General features: G+C 39.2%; 2 protein-coding genes across 2 annotated transcripts in view; one reads left to right on the top strand and one right to left on the bottom strand.

The window, feature by feature from the left end:
* LOC132788948 (collagen alpha-1(XVIII) chain) overlaps positions 1 to 2,473 on the top strand; it is a 56,419-nt gene extending 53,946 nt beyond the window's left edge. Inside the window, 4 exon segments of the mRNA XM_060796642.1 lie at positions 566 to 696; positions 1,081 to 1,260; positions 1,327 to 1,551; positions 1,678 to 2,473. Coding sequence (XP_060652625.1) covers positions 566 to 696; positions 1,081 to 1,260; positions 1,327 to 1,551; positions 1,678 to 1,774 — 633 coding nt within the window. The 3' untranslated portion in view covers positions 1,775 to 2,473.
* Positions 2,474 to 7,501: 5,028 nt separating this feature from the next.
* On the bottom strand, positions 7,502 to 9,638 carry LOC132792166 (uncharacterized protein Rv2082-like). Its single transcript, XM_060801418.1, has 2 exons — positions 9,374 to 9,638; positions 7,502 to 9,312 (listed from the first exon to the last, which is right to left on the bottom strand). The coding sequence occupies exons 1-2, from the start codon at positions 9,468 to 9,470 to the stop codon at positions 8,894 to 8,896; spliced, it is 516 nt and encodes a 171-aa protein (XP_060657401.1). The 5' UTR covers positions 9,471 to 9,638; the 3' UTR covers positions 7,502 to 8,893.
* Between the last annotated feature and the right edge of the window lie 7,351 nt (positions 9,639 to 16,989).

Raw genomic sequence — 16,989 nt, 5'->3', positions numbered from 1 at the left:
GCTTCTTTTCTGTGTACACTACAAATGATACCAAAAACCAAAACCAATCAAATGAAAACAATAGCAAGAACAAAACAACATGATTCTTTAAATTTACAATTTGTACCTATTCTTACGCTTGCGTCGTCGATGAAATTGTGGCAACAACAACAAAAATATCCTCCTCAGTGGTACCCGCGCATGGTGAGTTTCTTTCTCTTGCATCTTCTCTCCATCTCTGAAAAACAAGCAGAAGATGGGCAATAATCAACATTCCAAGAGGCTCCCCCTTTTTTAGTTTGTTTGTTTTCAAGTTATTCCCCTTAAATTGAAATATCTTTGAAATGGAAAATGCGCTGCTATCTATTACGGTCTGTTATCATTTTTATCATTTTATAGCTACCACCCCACCCCAAAGAGCATCATCCAGAAAGTTCTCATTCCTGAATTTCTTATATAAACAATTCGCAGCTATTAAATTCTATATTAATTAGATCTTAAAATGCTTGACATAAATTCCAAATTAATTTTGTGCCATATTTTCCACTCTCTCTCTCTCTCTTCCTTCCACAATTTTCTTCCTTAGCTTCGCGTGGCGGCCCTCAATGAGCCCTATGTTGGGGATTTGCAGGGCATTCGAGGCGCGGACTTTGCCTGCTATCGCCAAGGCCGACGAGCTGGCCTGCTGGGCACATTTAAGGCGTTCCTCTCCTCCAGGTGAGTTCTTACCGAGATAGTGGGTGTGTCTTATCTGTCCTTAGATTTTTTTACGCGTACTCTTAAGTAAGTACGAGTATTAGGGCAGGTTTTCGCTTTTTTTTTTTTGTGCTTTATGCTTTATGTTTAGTTTGCCACTCGACATTTCCGCGTTTCACGGTGGCATTTTTAGAACTCATTAACTGGAATTTAATCTTGATATTTTTGAAAAGAAAAGCAGGCAAATGAGAAAAAAGATGAAAACAAAAGCCGGTGAAAAACAATCTTGAGCAATTTATTTACACTGCGCACCCAAATGCTGAATAGATGTATAAATTAATGCCAAGCAGCCTTTGCAGCCTATTAATAGATTTCATTTCGTTTTCGCTTATCCACTTCCTACAGGGTACAAAACCTGGACTCCATAGTGCGACCTGCCGACCGGGATCTGCCTGTGGTGAATACCCGCGGCGATGTGCTCTTCAATTCCTGGAAGGGCATCTTCAATGGCCAGGGCGGATTCTTCTCGCAGGCGCCGCGGATTTACAGCTTCAGCGGCAAGAATGTCCTCACGGATCCACTATGGTAATGAGCAAAGACTTTGATGCGGCCATAAATTATGTCAACACACACACACACTCTTGCTTACAGGCCACTTCGACTGGTCTGGCATGGCTCGCTGCCGAATGGAGAGCGCTCCATGGACACCTATTGCGATGCCTGGCACTCGGGTTCGCACGAGAAGTTCGGCTATGCCAGCAATCTGCTGGGCAACAAGCTGCTCGATCAGGAGCGTCAGCCTTGCGACGGAAAACTGATTGTGCTGTGCGTGGAAGCCTTGTCACAGGATCGGCGGAAAAAGCGTGACCTCAGCAGGTAAGTTGGTCATGGAAGGGGAATGTAATGAAAGCAATGAAATGCTTACACGTGTTGTATTGATTTGGCATTAACTTTTTATGGTGCACACCACGCACCGTTCAAAACGAACTTTCCTCATTACAGTCCACATAGTCACAGTCACAGTCGCAGTCGGCACAGCGAGCTGGAGTTCAGCACGGCCGAGGAGTATGGCGAATATTTAGACAATTTACTGCTGTAAGATGAGCAGCGGCGAGGGGCAACGGGGGGAACAACAGGAAGCAGTAGCGGTAACTGAAACTGAAACTGTGACGAGAATGCTCGTAATATAAATACCAACAATACCAATACCAATATCATTACAACCGACACAGTCTCATAAACACTCACTCGCAAAAGTATACCGCCACCCATACACACATATACATACTTACACATACACATACACGGAGCGAACATTACATTAAATGTAAACGTAAATCATGGCCATGCATATAATCAGCGAATTCCAAACTAAAACCAAAAAATACTCAAGTAAGCGATGCGACGATTGGGACGGATTAACAATTGCATAGTGAAATACGAGTACATAACATACTCATAAATACTTATGGATAATATATATATATATATAGGATGATAATATATACACATACTTATAAATATTATTTGTATTCTATAATTTGTATTATGTCATTTGTAATTTATAACTTGTAATTTGTAATATTCTTATGTTCAGCAGACAGGCAACAACAAAATGAACTTTTTGTATTCGTAGTTATAGCCAATAAAGTAAGCTAATTTTGTAATTTAGTCACAGCGAAGGCGAAGGCCCTTTTAGGTTAGTCTCGATAAGAAAACAAAAACAACAACAACAACAACAAGAATACTATCAATATTGAGAGGCCAAGCGAACCAAAAAAAAACATAAAATGAAAAATACTAAAATAAAAACTGGAAACTGAGAAAGCAAGCAATCCTTCTTCTGACATCATACTTACTGGCCAAATTAGACTCCTATCTCCCATTGTATGTACTAGGTGCAGAGCCGAGAAATGATCGACGCGAAAAAGATATCATACATTACGTATACGTATGCGTGTATAAATGTATTTGTCAAAGACTTCTAAATGTGTAAATGTTTAAGATACTCGTAACAATAACAATAATAATAAAAGCAAAACAAGAACAACCAACCACAAACACAAACATTTTAAGCCACAAAACTTTCCCCCCACTCCTCTATGATACCAAAACCCCGTTTTTAACTATCTCGCATCCACACAATCTGACAACTCCAATGTGCATTATGTTTTATGCCAATTTTCTATGCTCCCATATCTGTATATCTCATATCTCCTATGTAGTCAGATTTTCTACATTGAAATACTCGTTGTTAGACGTGTAAAACATCTTTTTTATATGAGCGCAAAAACTTAATTATAGTATTAACGGCAAATAATGCGAAAATGCAATAATATTAACACGTATTGTAATTTATTGTAATTCTAGTACGAATACGAAACGAATTCGAATGAAGATGCATTCATTCGGTCAACTCCAATTACCAAGTACTTCCACACAAGTACTTGCAAAACATTATAGTTAGTTATACTTACATATATGCACATACATATTCCCATGTATGTATGTCATTTCTTTTTGCATTTAACCAATGCATTTCCACATACAAGTTTGTAATGTAATTAATTGTAATTGAATTAACTAACTAAGCTTATCATTTTAATCCAAAACAAGATCGAATCGGATGAACATCAGTGAAATCGAGAACACAAGAAAAAAGAAGCTATATAACTTAGCTTATAAGTATATAAAATACATACACAAACATAAATTTGAATGATGCAAATAACTACATTTAGTGAAATCAAAATGAATACTTAAAGCCCTCTAGTCCTAAGTCGAAAGAACATAAACAAATGGAAAACAAAATAAAAAAAGAAAAAAAAAAAACACTGAAGATAATACTACCAGAAATATGATAAATAATATGAAATAAAAATTAAATTATCAAAGCCACCAACAAGTTGTATGATTCTGTTTTTATTTTATTTCATCCGTGCTGCTGAACAAATAGTCAACATAGAATCGCTCAACATCTCTCTTTACTTATCTCTCACGGACCATAAATAATGTATTAAATTATGCTGCTGCCAAGGTATCCCTCCAAACAAAGCAATCTATATTTGGGAATTACTTTGATCAATATTTTTTATTTAATTTTAAATCAATTTTCATTTCCATTTTGAAATTCCGCACTAGACACAATCAGAAAAACAAAACAATTCTTCTTTTCCTTCAACTCAAATTCACAACTGTTACTGTTTCGGTATATATTTCGTGTCTGTGTGCACACGTTTGATTACCAATTTAAATAATTTTTCACTTGAATTAAACCAAATGATTTCAAAGAGAGAAAGCGTAATAAAATAGCGTATCCGCAGCGTATGCCCCGCCTCCGCCCACCGCACTGATGCTTTATGAATTTCAATGGCAGGCAACACAGTATAGTTTTTGGTGGCATCTGCGGATGCGGTGTGGTCGCAACAAATGATACTCAGAGCCTGAAAACGATACCGTTACAAATTCAGTTACAGATACAGTATAGATACAGATACATATACAGATACAGATGCGAGCAATGCAATAGATACAGATACAAAAATACTGTTTTAAGGTAGCCAAAAACAGACTGACAATCGACAAAAGGACAACAAATAAACAAATAAACAAGCCGACGGACCAGGAAAAGCCAACAATTGCGATTACGTTTGTGATTGGGGCTGGGACTCTCTTTTTGGGAATGGGGATTGGGATTGGGTTTTGCGATAGGGATTCAAATTGTGGCTGCGATTGTGGGCGCCAAACATACACAGTCAGTCAGTGTCGAAGTCAGAGTCGAAGTCGAAGTCAGCCACTTAGGCCCAGAGCAATCAAACCAGATAAGCTGAATGAAATTTTAATTTAATGAATGAATACGAAATTTTTTTATTAGTTGATTAGCTTCGAAGGCTTCGAAAGTCTGGAGGCCATGAGGCCACTGCCACCGCCACCGCAGCCGCAAACACTTTGCTCTTTCATCAAAACCAAACAGACCCACGACGCAGAAAAAATAAAATAAAACGATGCCATGGCAGCGGTAAATCTGAATCGACCTTTTGTCATTACGCAAAAAGCACAACTCCGCGCAAAAGACAAACTTATTATGAAAACTGTTTGTAACTAAATTTTGTTGCTGCGAGACGATTGCATTTTCACTTTTCAATTATAAGACTTGCCACTTGCCAGTTGCCGGTTGTCGGTTGCCAGTTGGCATTTACCATTTGCCATTTGCGGGCACTCGGCAAAAACTTTTTAAATTCCGAGTGCGCCTGACAATGTCATTCATCATAACACGTTTAGCCGTGAGCTTATTAGATTCCACTTTTGTACCCAGGCGCGTTTACAAGTTTCTCTGCTTGTTTTCGTCTTCTGTATTTCTTTTCATTTTGCTGGTCTCGTTCTTCTCTTTTTATTGGGAGCAAAACAAAAGTTGTTCGCCAAACCACACATAAGTTACGCTACGCATTTGGCATCCTAAAGAAGTTTCTTCTCGTATTTTCCGAGAGAAGTACGAGACTCAGTGTGAGTGTGTGTATGTTTCCAAGTGTGTGCTTGTGCCTTTCTTTCGCATGTGAGGGCCACACACATGCATACATATGTCACGAATAAAAACAATTTATCATTTAGCTTATCAAGCGAGGCCTAACGTCCATTATTTTGCGGACGCTATGCGCAGAATTGTTTTTTGATGATAGCCATAGCCCCCAGCTAAACATCAGACAGGCGGACTGCCAGGCTGCCAGATAGGCAGACAGCCAGACAAGCGGAGAGCCCAAAGAACTAGGAGTAGGAAAGCAAAGCAAATGTAAATAGCTAAAGAAATGCCTGAGAAATGATTATTGTTCTATTGTGTGTGAGGGCGTGTGCGTGTGTGAGTGTGTGTGTCTCTTTTTTGTTTCTATGTTAGCTGTGTGTGTCTGTTGTGATTTTGATTAAAATACATTGAATGTGGCACTTGTAATACCTAAACTCCTGCAGGCAGGTAGTCCGCATAGTCAACATTAGAATTTGAAATGCTATTTTGCTGCAAGGCGCAGCCGTATTTCATTTTAATAACCGACTTGCGCGTCTGCGGCTCCAGAGCCTAACGTGTAACTAAAAACCAACAATTATGCATGCCAAACCGCAGAAACCGATGCACCAGGGGCAACGGTAACGGCAAACGTCATCGGCGACAGCCACATCAGAATTTGCATAACTTTGTATGATTTTTCAACGGCACAACGCCACAAAATCATTCAAACATGCACTCTCAGACCAACCGAGCCGAGAAATTGTTACTGGCTTGGTAGATACCCTACAATCGAAAGAAAAAAAGCAGCACCATTGCAATCAAATCAAGTGAAATTATTTGGGAAATATTTCGCATAAATATTTCACATTTATACATTGTTAATAATTCAGTAATATTCGAAAAGTTACAGCCTAGCATGTTATATACCCCTTTGCGCTGTGGCAAAAACTCACTTATTCGCTCACACACACACAGACACACCATCAGTGAGCCGTCAACATTTCAACTTGTCATGTGAGCAGACACATTTGCTTATACATGCACACATACATCCATGCATAGCATAGCACAGCGCAGCAAGCAGGAGCAAGCATTGGCAGCAAGACGAAGACTTTGCAGTTGTTGTTGTTGGTGCTACAAAGCTATGTAGCTGCCTGCTACTGGCCTACCTTCAATTTGTCGGGCTTCAGCGGGCCATTCGATAGCATGGCTTTTGTTGCATACTTTGCGGCGTTGCGGTGATGGCAAAATTCTCCGCCACGACCACGGAATCGGCTTCAGCTTCGCTGTCGGGCAACAGGAGCAGGCAAAAGCAAAAAAAAAAAGAAAGCAATGTGCAGAAAGCTAAGGTAAGGCATAAGGTATACATATAAGGTATAAGCTATACGGTATATGGTAATGGCAAGCAGTAACGTATTATTTCAGTTACGTTTTGCGGAAATGCAACTGAAAACTTGCAATTTGTTTGACGTTTTGGTATTTTTGTATGAATTTATAATGCCCTGGACTTCAACACCTGTCGTTGGCATTGCTACGAGTATTGTTTTTGTTTTTTTCCTTTTTTGTTGTTTTTTTGAGCTGCTTCTCATGTTCCCCTCATGTCGTCGATTGCAATGTGAGCTGAGCTGAGCTATTTACCATGTGGTTTATTGATATTTTAAGCGAAAAGCCAAGGCTGCACGCGTGTCACAAACACACACGTTCAATGCACACACATGTATGTTTACACATACACATTCAAATGGAAACTCACATGCGTATTTATGTTATGCCGCCGCAGTAACACAAAAAGGTAGCAACTTTTAATTGAAAAACTTGAGCACTTACAACTTGCTGGCAGTAGCGGGGTGTAACGTGCAACGAGAAGAAGCACAAGGCGACAGGGCTATCGGCATTTGCGGGGCACGCTTTAGAGTCCGGCTCTAGCTCGTCGGCTTTGGGGGTGGTGGTCTTGCTTATGCCAATAACCCTTCCTTCGCTGCTCATTATTATTAATTTAAGATCAGAAATTGAGCGTGCTGCGACGAAGAAGGGATTGCTAGAAAACTAGCCGGAAAGAGAAGGAAGATCCAAAAATGTCTCAAAAAAAATAGAAAAAAAACAACAAAGAGAGAACAAGAGAGAGAGAGACAGACAGAGAGAGAAAGAGAGAGCGAGAATTGAGGCAGACCATCACAGCTGTTAAGTGATGAAGTCCCCTCCCAACCTATGATCACAGCATCAGAGCATGGCTCTGGTGATCCCTTTTAACCCTGCGACAGTGGTGTCGCTGGCTTGTTTCGGCTAAATAAAAAGTAAATTATTTCATGGTATACAATATTTAATTAATGAGAGATATTAAACAATATGGCATTATAAATAAAAATAGTACAAAATGATCAATAATACTACAAGAGGATAGTTGCAATATTTCTTTTAAAGTTTCTTTTAAATATATAATGTATTTTAATTTCAGTGCCTTGTATTATTTCATGTACCAAATTTTAAACTTTGATCTATTTTTGTAATTTATCTTCAAACATTTTTTTATAATATTTAATAGTTTGAATTTTTTCGTATGCTTTTCTATAAATTTATATTTCGTGTTTGTACAATGTAAATCGAGGTGAAAGTACTATATAAAGTGTGTGTTTCGCAATAAAAAAAACTCACCAACAGAACTCCTGCGGCGGCGATCGATCTCCGACGAAGGTGTGTTGGAACAGTGCTAAATTAAATAAAAAAATACAACTTTCACCGAAACACTTCATATTGTACCTACGCGAAACTGGTACTAGTTATTCAATATAATTTGCATACGTTTTAATTTTTGTCTTAATTTTGATATTTCATAACTTGGCACTGATTTTCATAACTTATTTGTTTAATTTAATTTAATATAATAATTTTCGTTTAGGCATTTTGCCTTCTAAGCTTTTAGCTGTTTTGTTTTATATTTTTAATTTTTTTGTAACTTGTGCACTTCACATTCAACAATTGTTTTAAATTCTAAATTCTCATGGCTCTACAATTTCTTATTTAATTTCAACTATTTCATTTATATTTGTACATTTGTTTTGTTTAATTCTTGTAGCGCTTCAATTTTTTTTAATTTGTTGTTTTACAATATTTTAGCGCTTTTATTTTGAATTGAATGTGGCACAATACATGTTCTAATTTTAACTTTTTATTCTTTTTATATCAACAAAACAGCTGCTCTAATTTCTTTTGATTTTTAAATCATTTTTTTTCTTTTAACTTTTTAACTTAACTTTTAACTTTTATTTTCTCTGTGCAATTTGAAATTCTGCAATTGCAGTAGCGCTTTAATATTAATTTGAAATTTTAAATATTTTTTGTGAACAAATGCACTTTCAATTTTTAAATAATTTTTCAACTTTTAACTTTTTATCGTATTCATTTCTTTAAACAATTTTAACTAAATTAAATTAAATTTAATTATTTTAATTTTTAAAATTTCTGTGCAATTTTTGCGATTTTTGCTATACTAAATTTTTCTCAACATGTTTCATTTTAACTTGTGCTGAGCGGCGCTACACTGTTGAGCTTTTACTCTATCATATTGTTTCACTATTTTTTTTGTTTTATACAATGTAGCGCATCATTTTAAACTTTTCAGATTTGGTTTTAATTTCTCATAAATTCACTTTAACACACACGCACACTATATTTGTACAAGCGATCTAGTCGCTGATGTTCAGGAAAGTAAAGATGAGATGAGAGTTAAAGTTGGCACCTAAAGGCGCTTCGCTGGCCAGGCAGTGGCCTGTAGAGGCGCTCCGCTGGCCGAGAGGGCCGGTGCAGGGGTGCTCCGCTGGCCGTGAGGGCCGGAGAGGTGCTCCGCTGGCCGAGAGGGCCGGTGCAGGGGTGCTCCGCTGGCCGTGAGGGCCGGAGAGGTGCTCCGCTGGCCGAGAGGGCCGGTGCAGGGTGCTCCGCTGGCCGTGAGGGCCGGAGAGGTGCTCCGCTGGCCGAGAGGGCCTGTGCAGGGGTGCTCCGCTGGCCGTGAGGGCCGGAGAGGTGCTCCGCTGGCCGAGAATGGCCTGCAGGGGTGCTCCGCTGGATAAGCTGCGGCACTTGGCCGAAGCAAACTGGCGGTATGCTGCGAAGCGAGAAACAAGGCCTTGAAGGCAGCAAAACCAATCCTGCGAACAAAATTTTAATTACACGGAGTCCTCCTATGACACTATAAAACTTCTCTCTTACCAAATAATAGCAAAGACAATAAAAATTTCCCAATAGCGCTCGATGCCTTCCGATTTAAATCTTCAATAATTACGCGTCTATGTACGCAGCCGGTCATTAGAAAAATGACCAAACCGGAACCGGCTTTCACTAAGTTGGCCGCGCTCAAGCTGATGCAGCTGGCGCAGATGTCAAAGCTGAGCTTTCCAGTGCAACCGATGCACTTCAAGCTTATCAGCAGTTTTACAGCACTGCTCGGCTTATCAGCTGCTTACAGCGCTGCTTTAAGCTCAACTCGACAGACTAACAAGTGCATACTTTTAGGAGCTACTTGCAGCAACGTCAACCTTGACTTAAACTTAGTAAACTTTTAGGCCGAATTCAATACACGTTGCTGTAGGCGCCGTTACAAAACCCCCCAGCTACAATCAGACTAGGGTATTTCCTTTCAATAGATACCCTAGACTGATACCGCCGGAAGCAACATCATTGTCGAATGTCCTTGACATGATAATTGCCTAGCAAATGGCCTTGTAAATCTTCGAGCTCATAATTCGAATTGCCGAGTTTTCTACGAACTCGCGCCTTTAGAAATGCGGGACCAAACTTTGCATTATAACCAGTCTGGAAGCAACTTTGCTTGAAATTTCGACGGAACACTTCTTGTCCTGGCGCGAAAGTTATTATTCTTGACCGCAAATTGTAACGTTTCTCGTTCACATCATGCTTAAGTTGCATCAGCTTACATGCATTCTTACGGATCAAATCAAAAGAGTCCTGTCGATTAAATACTAATGATCGATCATCCAGCATGTTTAGCTTTCTAAGCAATGCATATGTTGACCCCGACGTAATCATGTGCTGGCCGAAAGCCATGTAATATGGAGAAGTACCGATGCTCGAATGCACGGACGATCTCAAAGCACAGCATATTTTGCTTAAGCTTTCGTCCCAATCCTTCTGATCTGGACGCAAGTAAGCTCTTATTCCCGAAATTACCGAGCGATTAACTCGTTCAGATGCATTCGCTTGAGGGAATGAACAGCGGTGAACATTTGATTTACTCCATACTGTTTCAAGAGCTTTTGAAACGCCTCAGAGCGAAACTGCGATCCATTGTCAGAGACAATAGTTTCTGGAACGCCGAAAGTCATGAATAATTCTCCTTCCAGATATTTAATTACGAGAGCCGCGTTTATTTTTTTTACTGGCTTAAGGAAAACATATTTTGAGAAATGGTCGAGTACTATAAATATTCCAATATTTCCACTCCTTGATCGGGGATACGGTCCAAGAAAGTCAATAAAAGGCGTTGGAAAAACCGCTGACTTTCAGGAGCTTTACCCAAAGGAGGTCTCAGAGCATGATTTGGTGCTTTCGTAGTTTTACAAACTTCACAAGCGTTGATGTAAGCTTTAACATCAGAAACGAGACCAGGCCAGAAATAATATCTCCTCACTCTTTCGATGGTTTTGTGGATACCCCCATGTGAGCACAAAGGACTGTCATGTGACTGGAAAAGAATTTCAGGGACCAATTCTTTTGGTATCCAGAGTTTCCAGGCATACTCGTCGTGTATCTGCTCTCCTGTCAAATGCTCAGCCTTACGATACACGTAGCCACTATCAACTTTTAAATCCGGAAAATTTGTACTATTAGCTTTTACGCTATCGAGCAACTCCAAGTACTCTTGAGACTTGAAATGTGGCGAGTCTAAATCCACAATTAAACCCTGTCGTAAGTCTATGGCAGCCACGCCATCTTCATTCACTCTCGACAGAGAATCTGGTACCACATTCATTGTGCCTTTCCGATGTTCTATCTTAAAACGATACCTTTGTAACGATAATGCCCAACGAGCTAGACGTGAATTTAAATCATGGTTGGACATCAGCCATTTTAACGAAGCATGATCAGTCACAATGGTGAACTCGTGACCTTCCACGTAAGCACGAAAATTCTTCAGTGCTACAATCGCTGCTAAACACTCTTGCTCGGTGACAGTGTAATTGCGTTGAGCTTTGTTGAGTTTTTTCGAAATGAAAGCCACTGGACGTTCATCTCCGTTCTCACTCAATTGAACTAATACTGCCCCAACGCCAGATTTACTTGCGTCGCAGTGTATTGCGAATGGCTTAGTAAAATCAGGGCTGCATAGCACGGGAGCTTCACTAAGGCGTGATTTCAACACGTCGAATGCTGTACAAGCTTCCGGTGTCATACTAAATCTTCGTTTAGTGGTCATTAAATCGGTTAAAGGTGAAGCTAACGAGGCAAAATTCGGAACGAACTTGCGATACCAACCGCACAAACCCATGAAGCTTCGCAAACCTCGTAATGTTTTCGGAAGTGGAAAATCTTTTATGGCTCTGACTTTCTCTGGGTCAGTCTTAATTCCACCGTCTCCGATTATGTGGCCCAAATAGCGCACACGGCGCATGCAGAAATGACTTTTGCCAATGTTGATTGTCAGACCTGCACGCTCAATGTGGAGAGCTATCTCTCTCAACACCTCCAAATGGCCATTGAAGCTAGATGAGACTATAAGCAAATCGTCTAAATATACAAATACTTCATTTCTAAGATGGGCCGGTACTACCTTGTCCATCAATCGCGACATAGTGCTAGTCGCGTTACACAATCAAAAGGCATAACCCTAAATTGATATAACGGCCTACCAGGGACAGTGAAAGCCGTTTTATCTCGGGCTTGAACCTCGAGAGGCACTTGCCAATACGCATCCTTTAAATCTAAGCTGGTGATGTACTCAGCTTTAGGTAGTCTACTCAAAATGCCGTTAATTTGAGGAAGTGGATACGCATCTTTCTCCGTGAAGCTGTTTACTTTACGGCAGTCTAAACAGATTCGCACTTTGCCTGGTTTTGTTACCATAACGATTGGAGAAGACCAGGCGCTTTCTGACTCTTCTATCACTCCCAGATCCAGCATCCTGTCTATTTCAGCATACATCGCCTTTTCTACAGCAGGCGAGACTGGGAAATGTCGCTGCTTAATAGGCTTAGCGCCGCCCACATCTATAGAATGCGAAATTAAATTCGTCTTCCCTAATCCCTTTCGAGCAAATGAAGGAAAACACTCTATCACAAGAGCTAGCTTGGCCCTGTCACTGCTCGATAATTCATGTTGGTCCTCATCTTCAACTTTGGTGTTAAAATCTTCGACACTGGCTACTTCTAGATTTTTCGGAAGAAGATCGTAAAGCTTCCAGAAATCAATACCCAAATACAGGTCTTGTTTCAGGGATGGAACAATATAAACTTCTAAGAGTTTTTCAAGATTAGCGTACTCTCCCTTAACTTTCATCCGCCCTACAACTTGCTGAAGTCTTCCATCGGCAGTGGTTGCGCTTTTCTTAATTTCTTTAAATGCGATTTTATTCTCAATAATTTCTTTTGCTAGCGCTCCTCCGCAACAACTTATTGAAGCCCCTGAATCTAGCAGACCGTACACAGTGCGATTGAGAATTCGAACGGACAAAAATGGTCGAGGATCGCTAGATCCAGGTGAGAGTGTGCCTATGTGTTCTAACCCTAGCACACACTTTTTGACCTGCTGCCAAAACGATTTAATGCGCTTTGTGCTTCGAGTTTTGGATTTCGTAAAATCTGGTGAAAAATCATTTGTAAGAACGGTTTTCTCTTTCAATATTGGTATTTTTTGATGTAGTAATAAACTGACATCGTTCTGTAAGTCCGGTAAAATTTTCACATTTGGTAATGTGTATGGTGGAAGTTGTGAGACTTCCGTCACTCGTCTGTCATTGTCGCTTGGCTTCTTGAGGCACTCGAAGTCTTCGGTTTGTACGCTGACTTCGATGTGCCGGGCTTGGAGTTTTTTGAGCACTTGCCACAACTCGGCTTGTACGTGTTAGCTGCTCCACAGCCATAACAAAAGACTCTTCGGTCTGATACGCAATCCTGGTATCGGTGTCCTTCCTTACGGCAATTCCAACATACCAAGGATAGAGCTTCTATGTCTAACTCGCTTTCGCATTCTGACTCAATACTCTGAGTTTGACAATCTACAAACTCTGCGACTTCACGTCTAAATGGTGTCCTTTTACGTAGCCGTGAGACTTTTGGACATCGTCCAAAAGGTTTCGCGTCGACGGCATATCTCCCTCAAATCTGACACAGTTTTACGTCTACATTTAACAGCTCATGCCGTATTTCAGGCCTTAAATTGTTTTTAAGGACGCGAACGACCTTCAGAGTAGACCACGGCACTTCTAACTGATCTATTAACACAGATAAACCTTCGTAAAAACTGTCAAACGACTCATTCGGTTTCTGTTTTCTGTTCCTAATAAGCTCCTCTATGTCACAATCGTCTCGTGCGATTTTGAACTGTGATCGCAAGGCTGCGCACAATTCTTCCCATTTCACATCATAGACGCTTTTGTGGTAACGCCAATAGAATTCGAGGGCCTTGCCTTCGAAAAGTACGCTAGCATGCTTACATAGAACAACAAAATTCCCGCCTAAGGTCTGATGTGTGAGTGCCTCTGCTCTATATATAAAATTGTCAACGGATACTCCTGTTCCAGAGAATTTCATTTTCCAACCATTTAATACTTGCACTACCTTGTCTGGCCTATTTAATAGGTCGGATACATGCGACATTGGAGTGCCAGAATTGATCCTTGCAGAGTCAGCATTGAAGTTTTGCTCTCTGACATACTCAGGCCTACTTTCTATTCTCTGCCCTGTTGGAGGTGTGCTGGTTCTAGCATCGCTATTTGCTGGAGTCGCGATCAACCTTTGCACACTATCTACGACCGAACTCTGAATTAGTTCGGCCATCCTCTCGAGAGAGTAGTGAGCAATCTTCTCTCCATAGCGAGCAAGGAAAGAGCATTCACGGATTCAGGATTCTCTGAATCACTTACGCGTATGTTCGATCTCATTTGCGATGTGCTAGCAACGTCATCCGTCACTGAATCGCTACTCCGCTCTTCTGCCTGACGGCTTTTAGACTGTGAGCGAGTTTGCAACCCTTGAGTATTCGATGGCTCAACTGGCCTGGATTGCACTTGACAAACTGGGCATTTGTCCTTCGTTTTAAAATGCAATTCTATGCACTTTTTGTGAAACTCGTGGTTACATGCGGTTCTATACGCCTCTGCAACGGACTTAATTTCCTTTTTGCATAAAGGACATGAAGCGATAGGCAAGCCCATTGCTCCCTTGTTCGGCGATCGAGCAACACTCATTTTTCAAAGGGAACGAAACAAACTATAGAGCTAATAAATGTTTCCAGAGTCGATCTTAATCGAAAATTATCAACAGAAGAAAAAACCAAAAATTTACTAACCAACGAACAATGTATATAAACAAAAAAATAATAAATAAATAAATAATAAAAATTAAAAAAAATACAAAAATGGTACTATTCAAAGGAACCAAAAATAACGTAGAGATATAAAGAAATAATTCATAAATATTTTTAGCCGATAACAAAGCCTGACAACCACATATCGTAGGGTAATTTCATTCACTACCAAAATTCTCAAAAAAAAAAAGAAATAGAAATAGTGTATTAAATGTATTTTCCATCAAAATTAGACCTGATTTACGGACAACAAAGCAGTTTACAATACTTTTGTTGTATTCCAGCAAATCAGAGAAGCCTAATTCCTAAGAAGAAGAATTTCAAATTTAGGTATTCCTCAGTCATTCGTGGTTGTAGCATTTTCCAATTAAAATGTCTACATATTCCAAGCCGTCTGACATAAAGAACATTAAAATTTGAACCGTTTCACCAATAATGAGGAATAAATTAAACGGGCCAAATAACCAACCGTAGTTGAATTTATTTGTATTTCCTCATACAAATAAATTCCGCATTATTGGCAAATTCAATAATTAGAAACGAAAATTCGAAAGAAGAAGAATTCAATTTTGGATATTCTTCAGTCATTCGAGGTTGCAAAATTTTCTAAACAAAATATTTACACATTCCATTCGACTGACATGAAGAACATCAAAATTTGTGCTGTTTCACCAATACTGAAAATTAATTTAAATGGGCCAAAATAATCTACCGTAGTTGAATTATTTTGTATTTCCTCATAAAAATAAATACTCCATTATTGGCAAGTACAAAATTACAAGGGAAAATTCCTACACAACTTTTCCTTTTCGGCCTGCTTCACCAATGATGAAAACCAATTTAAATGGGCCAAATAACCAACCGTGGTTGAATTTATTTGTATTCCTCATAAAAATATAACTTCATCATTGGCCAGTACAAGAATTACAAGGGAAAATTCCTACACAACTTTTCCTTTTCGGCCTGCTTCACCAATGATGAAAACCAATTTAAATGGGCCAAATAACCAACCGTGGTTGAATTTATTTGTATTCCTCATAAAAATATATACTTCATCATTGGCAAATACAAAAAATTAAAAGGGGAAAATTCCAATCCAACTTTTTCTTTTTGGCCAAAAGGAACTGATTGTGTATTCCTTCTTGTAATCCATAACAAATTTGAGATAAAGTCGAATTTTTGAAAAGAAATGAATGAAAAAGAAAATGAATGAAAAGAAGATAAAAAGATTTTAGAGTACGATATTTGAATTTAACCGAGAGTCTTAATGAGTATTTACTGTACTCACTAAGGCCCTACACGTTGGGCGCCACTTTTCTTAATTAATAATAATTAATTATAACTGTAACGTGCAACGAGAAGAAGCACAAGGCGACAGGGCTATCGGCATTTGCGGGGCACGCTTTAGAGTCCGGCTCTAGCTCGTCGGCTTTGGGGGTGGTGGTCTTGCTTATGCCAATAACCCTTCCTTCGCTGCTCATTATTATTAATTTAAGATCAGAAATTGAGCGTGCTGCGACGAAGAAGGGATTGCTAGAAAACTAGCCGGAAAGAGAAGGAAGATCCAAAAATGTCTCAAAAAAATAGAAAAAAAACAAAGAGAGAACAAGAGAGAGAGAGACAGACAGAGAGAGAAAGAGAGAGCGAGAATTGAGGCAGACCATCACAGCTGTTAAGTGATGAAGTCCCTCCCAACCTATGATCACAGCATCAGAGCATGGCTCTGGTGATCCCTTTTAACCCTGCGACAGTGGTGTCGCTGGCTTGTTTCGGCTAAATAAAAAGTAAATTATTTCATGGTATACAATATTTAATTAATGAGAGATATTAAACAATATGGCATTATAAATAAAAATAGTACAAAATGATCAATAATACTACAAGAGGATAGTTGCAATATTTCTTTTAAAGTTTCTTTTAAATATATAATGTATTTTAATTTCAGTGCCTTGTATTATTTCATGTACCAAATTTTAAACTTTGATCTATTTTTGTAATTTATCTTCAAACATTTTTTTATAATATTTAATAGTTTGAATTTTTTCGTATGCTTTTCTATAAATTTATATTTCGTGTTTGTACAATGTAAATCGAGGTGAAAGTACTATATAAAGTGTGTGTTTCGCAATAAAAAAAACTCACCAACAGAACTCCTGCGGCGGCGATCGATCTCCGACGAAGGTGTGCTGGAACAGTGCTAAATTAAATAAAAAAATACAACTTTCACCGAAACACTTCATATTGTACCTACGCGAAACTGGTACTAGTTATTCAATATAATTTGC

Source organism: Drosophila nasuta, chromosome 3, assembly GCF_023558535.2.
Source record: "Drosophila nasuta strain 15112-1781.00 chromosome 3, ASM2355853v1, whole genome shotgun sequence".
NCBI lineage: Eukaryota > Metazoa > Arthropoda > Insecta > Diptera > Drosophilidae > Drosophila > Drosophila nasuta.
The sequence above is the reverse complement of the archived record's forward strand: the minus strand, read 5'-3'. Positions and strand labels throughout refer to the sequence as shown.

Bases quoted from the DNA above. Each gene is read 5' to 3' on its own strand.
- LOC132792166 (XM_060801418.1), bottom strand. From the start codon at position 9,470: ATGACCGGCTGCGTACATAGACGCGTAATTATTGAAGATTTAAATCGG. The intron at 9,313-9,373 runs GTAAGAGAGAAG...TTTTGTTCGCAG, and splicing joins ATTGTCTTTGCTATTATTTG to GATTGGTTTTGCTGCCTTCA.